The sequence below is a fragment of the Elephantulus edwardii genome, unplaced genomic scaffold (genome assembly GCF_000299155.1).
Source record: "Elephantulus edwardii isolate Elephantulus edwardi_28Jun2011 unplaced genomic scaffold, EleEdw1.0 scaffold00172, whole genome shotgun sequence".
Taxonomy (NCBI): domain Eukaryota; kingdom Metazoa; phylum Chordata; class Mammalia; order Macroscelidea; family Macroscelididae; genus Elephantulus; species Elephantulus edwardii.
The window spans coordinates 1,527,929-1,536,468 of record NW_006399922.1 but is presented as its reverse complement, the minus strand read 5'-3'; the positions used below and the strand labels follow the sequence as shown (position 1 = coordinate 1,536,468).

At 37.3% G+C, this 8,540-nt stretch overlaps 1 protein-coding gene across 1 annotated transcript in view; it reads right to left on the bottom strand.

The window, feature by feature from the left end:
* LOC102846976 (sodium/potassium/calcium exchanger 3-like) overlaps nt 1-8,540 on the bottom strand; it is a 724,594-nt gene that overhangs the window by 30,415 nt on the left and 685,639 nt on the right. The window contains exon 14 of the mRNA XM_006895646.1: nt 5,217-5,329. Coding sequence (XP_006895708.1) covers nt 5,217-5,329 — 113 coding nt within the window. The remainder of the gene's footprint in view (nt 1-5,216; nt 5,330-8,540) is intronic.

Sequence of the window (8,540 nt, the reverse complement as noted above, 5' to 3'; positions counted from 1 at the left end):
ATATATATATAATTTAACTCCACCGTGTTTTTGTTGAACTTTTCCCCTAGTAATTTGTTCTTCATGAAAAGTGATGTATTAGTGCCTCCTAGAGGGGCATCCACTTTCTAGACAACATACCTCTGGAAACTCTGTAAACTTTGATAAATGGTGATGGTTGTGGAAGGGCTTCAGGTCTTTTGTTCATGGGGTCGTTATGAGTTGTGCTCAATTCAACAGCAAACAACAACTGTACTGTGGAGTAATGTGGTTCAAATCCACCAGTTGCTCTACAGAAGAAAGACAGGCAAGCAGCTTCTGTGTGATTTATTCCCTCTGAAAATGCTCTGAAGTGTCAGCTGTGAGTCAATTCTCACTCGATGGCACACACCACCTACAACTGTTACTGTGGAGTTTTCTGTTGCTTTTTTCGATTCTGTTAAAGTTTGCTTATGTATTTTGAAACTCTTTCATTGAGTGTGTAGATATATAGCTAATGGACTGTTGCTCAACTGGCCTTTTAATCATTAACTGATGTCCTTCTTTTCTCTTATGCTGGCTTTTTCCTTGAAGTTTATTTTATCAGATATTAATATTTCCACTCTTTTTTTAACTGACTTTTAAAAATGTATTTCCCCCCACACTTTGAGTTTCAGTTTATTTATTTTTTAATGTAGAAAATGTATCTCTTATAGATAGTATTTCAATAGGTCATGTTTTCTTATAAATCTTGCTTTTCCTTTTCATTTGATTATTCCACTTACTTTAGTCCCATTCAATGTAAGAGTTGGAAGTGACTCAAATCTGACCCTCCAGGAAGTTTTCAGAGGCTGTAAATTGCACAGGATACTGCTCATTGATCTCCTGCAGATCAGCTGGTAGTCTCAAACTACATGTCTTGGATTGGCAGTGCGATTCTTTACCCTCTAAACCACCACAGCTTCTTCTTTATTGATAGATATTATTTTATTGCTGTTATTTGTAGTACTTTTTTGGTGTGATGTTGCTGATTTCTTTATTAATGGATAAGGAGACACATATAGCTACCAAGTTGTAAGGGGTAGATTGTCATGGTTAGGTTGTATGCCAACTAGGCTGCTTATAATTATCTGGTGTGGCAGTTATATTGTATTCATGACCTTGATAAAGTTAAATGAAAGCTATTCATTCATTCATTCATTCATTCCCTTGATGGGTTCTGCTTAGCAACCAACCAACTGACTGAAGGTGAGTTTCATCAGAGATGTGACCTGCATTAAGTATATGAGGAAATCTGGAAATGCTTAGTTTTTAACTCAATCTAGATGCTGCTAATGGTTTTTCACCTCTTTGATTCTTGAACCAATATTCTGTCTTGTCTGTAGAACTTGCATTCATTAATCTCCACAGGTATGTTACTCAGGAGACATCTAAGTAATTTTATTTAGGTAAATATGTAGAGATAGTAGGATAGAGATACTGTGAGAGAGACAGAGTAGGAGGAGGAGCAGGAGGAATAGGAGGAGGAGGAGGAGCAGGAGGAGGAGAAAAATCTGTGATCCGAAGAGAAGGAAACGTCACTAGTTGTGCTTCTGCAGAGAATTTAGCCTAAAGTTAATTTTTTAATTGTGATTTGAGTAATACTGTACAGATTAAGTTAGTTTTCAATTCAATAATTCATAAATATATATACACATATGTATTTTTTTATGATTGATTCCAGTCCCTACATTGTAGTTGTACCCCTCCCACTCCTCCCTGTGATTCTCATTTCCATTCATCCTTACAATGGAAACTTTTCTGATATCTGAGCTTTATCCTTGGGCAAATGTTTTGAGGAGTGAGTATCTCCCTGGTGTTACTGTTTTTCTTTTAGGCCTGTCCTTTGTCTGGCTCAAAGGTGAACCACAGGAGTGAGCTTAGTTTCAGGCTTAAGGGATTACTAAGGGTCAGTTTCACAGGCTCTGTCAGATCAATAAGCTTGGCCAATTCATGATGTTGAGTTTTGGCGCACATTCTCTTCCACTCTGCTCAAGGCCTTCCATGCGACACATTTCAGTGTGGCCAGCATCATCTAGTTCTTCTGGTCTCAGGGTCTTGGAGGTTGAAGTTTGAGTGGCTCATTAATACTTTGTATTAACTATTTCCATGTGTTTATCATTTTAATATTTTTCTCAATTCAGAGAGGGAGAGATAAATATTATATCCTAAATGGCTGATGGCAAACTTTAAAGATCCTAGTTGATACTCACCCAAGTAGGATGTAGAACACTGTCTTTGTAGTATGTTGTACTAGTTAACCTTGATATCCCCTGAGATGATGATTCTAAGGCCCTACGACCTATGGCTCATTCCTTCCAAAGACTTGATTATGATTAAGAAGTTTATATAGCTTTGTTGCCTGTGGACTCTACTATATACATCTCATGAGATCTTATTCTAGGAATACAGAACCTAAATCTTCTAAAACCTAAAATAAGTATGCTTTCTACCTTAAACATCTTAGTAGTCATCTGTTGACATTCTAATCTATATCCTAAATTCTTGTGAATTTGTTGATTAGAGCCAATTCGTAAGAGTTTTCTAACCTCTGCAAATATCCTAAAGTCTCACTCCTGGATCTTCAGAAGTTAAGGCAATTCTTGGAAATATGTGACCACTTAGTAGATGATACAGATACACTTTTGGGCCAAGCAGGGTATTTCTTCATTACCTTTCCTACATTCATCACTTAACATGCAATAAGTATACAAATTTAGGACATGGACCATGAATGAGATAGAAACAAGTCTGTCTGGAGATATCTTATTTGATATATATTTATGCTAGGAATGTGGGAATGGTATCCTCAGTTAGGTGGCTGTTGTAAACCCCAGGAACAGAGGTATGAAGGATGAGGCATGCCTCTGACGCAGAGGACACACCAGCAGGGGAGCACAAGGCATACATACTCTGGGGAGAGTGATTCTGAGGGGGTTTCAATATACCAGCCAGGAAACAGTAAAAAATGTTTGAGATTGGACACAGAATGAGGGCTTTTTCTAGGATCAGCTTCTCTGGTAGATATGAAGTCATGTGCTCCTTACACCACCTGTGGGTCAGTTTGTCACACTTGGCTATGATTCTGGATGTTCGGCCACAGATAAATCAAATGGCTCACAAAGTAACCCGCAGCCAAAAAGTTTCATTGGAATTTACTGACTAAGACAGAGTAGGAAGGCGAGCTCTGGTGGCCTAGTGGCAAGAAGCTTCACTGCAATCCGAGAAGTACGCGGTTCGAATCCACCAGATACTCTGCTGGAGAAGGAGGAAAAATCTCCTCCTGTATCTGTCAGATCTGATTTGATGGTACACACACACAAAATAATAAAAATAAAATAAAAAGGCTCTCGGGTGGACGTTGCTGTGTCAGCACGCGGGAGCCCGGGTTCGAACTCGAAATAAACTTTGTTAATTCGGCTAAAAAAAAAAAAATTAAAAAAAAAAAAAGACAGAGTAGGAAGAAAGATCTTGTGGTCTATTTCAGGAAATTGGCCAATGAAAACTTAGGATTCTGATTCTTTAATTTGAAGTCCAGGATTAGAACTCATGTTACTGTATGCCACATAAAAGTCATCAAAAACATCATTTTCTAGATCGTTATATTATACAAATTTGATGTTATCCTTTACACAGATTGCAAAATGAGAACCCATAGCATCTGGGCCCCTGACTTCTTCCCCAACATCTCAAATTATGCTCTGTCCTCGGTCTTCCTCATTGTGCTCCACTTACACTGGACTTCAGTTCCTCCAATGTGCCAAGTACAACTTGCTTCAGGGCCTTCACACTGGCCATTCTTTTGGGCTGGAATTTGTTTTACTTCTTTAAATTTCTCTAAAGGTGTTTCAACCTCATCATTGAAATTTACCTCAAGTCAACTTCTGGGGAGAAACTTATGCAGACTATCCATTGTAAAGAGTCTCTCTCCTCACCTGACTTCACAGACAACTGAGAATCTTCCAGTCCTTAGAATATATTCTAATTGCTGCTAATTCTTTGTTGTCTTTCCATATAAATAAAAGTACTTCCACATACTTTTGCTCCTCTTTAACCCAAGGAGAGATACCAAATCACAAGGCCTTTCTGTATTAATTTACTTCAGCTGAACTTACCTTTCTTAGCTGAAGTGAACATTATTAGCTAAGCCACCCCAAAGACAGGGGTCAGATAAAGTGAGCCACTATATTTCCCCCCTAATATTAAATTACTTAGAATGTACTGTGCAGCTGAACAAAATTAATGTACAGTAATAAAGATGTGCCCAGCTTTGGGTTGAATGGAAAAACTCAGATGCATTTTTTTTCAATGCAGGAAGAAATCTCTAATTACAATTTTTGACTGTTATATATATAGAGGGAATATTTTATTAAGTTAGGAAATACCATTACTCCCTTGCCAGATGAACACTGTCATTAGCCTGAAGATCCACTTGAAGCCATATAGCCATGGCCTTGAGAGACAGTGTGGGCCATGGTCAGTATTACCACCAATGTCTCTGCTGGGGGTTTGTATGGCATCATCCTTGGCAGGTTGAGCTGCTTATTCTTTGTTCTCCTGCCATATAAATAAAAATGCTTTGCAGCCAAAATAAACACACTAGAGTAGGGGATGGAAAACAATGTACTGTTAGCCAAATTCTGCCAGCCTCTTATTTCATACAGTCCATGAACTAAGTGGTAAGAAGCTGTGCTGCAATCCTAAAAGCACCTGGTTTGAATCCATTAGGTGCTCTGTGGTAAAAAGATGGGCAAAATCCTCCTTTGTGATTAACTTATTCTGAAAACTCACTGAAGGGTCAGCTATGAGTTGGTTCAGACTTTATGTCACAAAACAATAACAACTGGTTGAAAAGAATTAAAATAAACCATGATGTGAAGACAATATGAAATTAAAATTTCAGTTTCTATAAATAAATCTGTACTGGAGACAGTACTGTCCATTTATTTATTTATGTTCTGTATGTGGCTGCTCTCAGGCTACAATAGAGGCTGGAAGGTCCACAAACTCCAACACTTGTACACTATATAGAAACAGTTGGTTGTGCTAGAATCTTAAATGTTCACCTTTGGCTTTGAAAAGACTTTGATAAGAGAAATTTGTTTGCCCCTCAAACTGAATAATTTTGCTTCTCTGATGCACAGTCACAGTGGCCAAGGCCATTGAAAACAAATGTGCATAGCCTGGATTTCAGAAAAAGCATGGAGAAAACCACTTACATAGGATCCATAATCCACTGCCAGTGTCTGCAGAACCCAGGGCAGCCCGAGGCCAATTAAGATGTCAAACACGTTGCTCCCAATGGAATTGGACACGGCCATGTCACCCATGCCTACAAGGAAAAAATGTGGCCAAATGAGGGCAGTTACCACACAAGGGCAGGATGCTGGACACTTCTACACCTCCTCACCCCATCACCACAAAATAACAGTGATTACAAAATTTTAAAAAACATTCTGGTGAAATTTTGACTTTCCAAGAAATTTTGACCTTCCATGAAACATGGCTGATTCAATATAAAGAAGTGTGAGACCCGAATGTAGTTCCAGATTCTGAGAATTTCTTATAGAAAGGAACAAACAAGCCCTATGAAATGGCTTACTAATTCAACTTCCACCTCCTCTGCTGCATTCGGTTCCTCATGTAAAGAATGAAGCAATATTTTAGTTCTACATTTTATTGTGTTTTTTTTTTAAATTTTATATATAGCAAAACATACACCAATACAACAGCAGCTCCTACATGTACGGTTTAGTGATAGTTACATTCTTCAAGTTGGATGGCTAGTCTCACCCCTCTTTGCTTAGTTGGGGAACTCTTTCATAAACACAAACTCATTGCCCCCCTAAGGTTCCTGTTGAATGGTGGTTTGTGTTGCTATTGCCAATTAGTTTGTACAGAATAGTTCTTAAAAGAACTATTATAATGCTCAAGGTTGCTTTTCCCACTTGTTGTTGGGTGCTACTGAGTCAGTTTCAACTTGGAGTGATCCTGCACAACAGAAAAAAATATGGCTCAATCCTGCATCATCTTCACTCTGCAAAACCTTTGCTGTGTTTAGACCTGCTGTAGCAACCCCTGTACCAGCCTATCTCACTGAGGATCTTCCTCTGTTCCCCTCACCCTGTACTCTGCACCAAGCATGATGTCTTTCTCCAGGGACTAGCCCATTCTGATGACATGACCAAACTCTGAGATGAAGGTTTGCCATCCTCTTTTCTAAGGAGCATTCTGGCTACACGTCCTCCATGACAGATGTGTCTGTTCATCCCACAGTGCACGATGCATTCAATAATCTGTGTCAACATCTCAACAAATTGCCTCTAAAGAGGCATAAATTCTTTATTAATTACATTCTAACTATAATGCTGTTTCCATAAACACTGATTGTGGATCCAAGTAAAAGGAAATTCCAACCAATTTCAATCTTTTCTCCATTTATGTTGCTCATTGAATTCGTTACAAAACTTTTGTTTTCCTTAAGGTACAAACTATACTTAAGTGTTTTCTTGAAGGTACAAACTATACTTAAGTGTATATCCTTTTATCATCACCAGTGAGTGCTTTTAATCTTCTTCATTTTCAACAAGCAACATTGTGTCATCTGCATATAGCAGTTTGCTGAGTCTTCCTCCAACACTTAATGCTATGTTCTTCTTCAAACAGTAGTTTCTCAGATTATTTACTCAGCATATAGATTGAATAAATATGGTGAAAGGATGCAACCTTAACTCATATGGGTTTTTTTTAATTACTTTTCTCACAAAGTTCATATACACAGTGTTTGACACTATTCTTTATTCATATTGTGTTTCATACAATCATTCCCATACCCATACTTTTATTTAAAATAATGAAGTATACCCTTTTGTGCTTTTTTGGTGTTTGCTTCTTGGTTTATGTACAGGTTCTGCATGAGGAAAATTGTTTGGGAATTATAATTTTTTACAAATTTATCCATCATTTGTTGTGATCCACAGTTGAATGCCTTTGTACAGTCAATAAAACATAAGCAAATATCTCCTTGTCATTCTCAGTTTACAGCCAAGATATTTCAGCAATGATATTTCTCATTTCATGGCCTCTTCTGAATCTAGCTTGAATTTCTACTAGTTTCCTATTGATGTATTTCTGCAATAATCTTTTAAAATTATCTTCAGCAAAATTTTACTTGCATGTGGCATTAATACTCTTGCTTAATAATTTTTTATAATTACTTGCAATGTACTTTAGTTTTTATATTCATTAGCACTCTTTTTTACTGCTTTTCATACAATTATTCATACATTTGTTTCATAACATTACTCACAATTGTTCGATGCCATTTATTACAATGCATCATCAAATCCTCACTGTACCTTGCCTTTCCCCACCCTCTTTGTAGCCATCCATTAATATCTGTCCCTCTCTACCTTCCTTCCTATTCCTGTTAACTCTCCACAATTGTTTCTGTTTATGTGTAAACCTTTCCTTGGGTTTAAATTTTTTTTCTTAATAAGTTTTGCACTCTCTTGTATTGCCTTTCTTTGAAATGGGCACAAATACAGATCTGCTTCTGATGGTTTCTCAGAATTTCTTGCCACAGAAGTGTGAGTACTTTTATTTATTGAAATGTCTTCATTTATTTACAGTCACTTCCCAGAGCTCCATTTTTTTGCCAATGCAGCCTGGACTCCTTCCTTTAGCACTCTTGGTTCTTGGTAAGATGCTACCTCCCAAAGTGGCTGAACATCAACCACTTCTTTACGATACAGTGATCCTGTATTCTTGCCATCTTCCTTTGATGCTTCCCGTGCCATTTAATATTTTGCTCATAGAAACTTTCCCTATTACAACTCAAGACTTAAATTTTCTCCTTAAGTTCTTAAAGCTTGAGAAATACCAGTCATATTCTTCCCTTTTGGTTTTTTTAATTCCAAGTCGTTTCATATTTCACTTTAATATTTTGCTTTGTCATTTGAAGTCTTCTGTCTAAATCTCTTAAGGTTTTTTTTTTCCCCATTTGCTTCAGTTTCCCTACATTTTACATAAGCTTCAATGAATGCTCTGACATTCATTATGGTCCTTCCTTCCTTCCTTCCTTCCTTCACCATTTCTCGACCTTAATCCACAACTTGTCTTATGCTCAATGCTGCCAATCTATTTTTGAGATGGTCTCTAAATCCTGATAGTGTATATTGTATTTTGGCTGCCATGGTTTAATTTTCTTAGTTTCAACTTGAACTTGCATCTGAGTGACTGATGGTATGTTCCACTTTTCCACAGTTGGCTCTTGCCCTTGTTCTGAGTAATGATGTTGAGCTTCCCCATCCTTTTCTTTCTACAGGTATAGTCAATTTGATTCTTGGGTTTTCTTTTCTTTTTTTAATTGAAATTGTAATTAAATTTTACCAAAAATTTGGATTTCCATTCAATCATTGTTGCACATTTTCCTCCTACCCCTCTCAATTATCTTTTCTCTTTTTTAAAAAATAATTTTAATGAGCATTTACAGAGATTTTGGATTTCCATTCATTCATTGCTGCACTTCTCTCCCCGCCCAT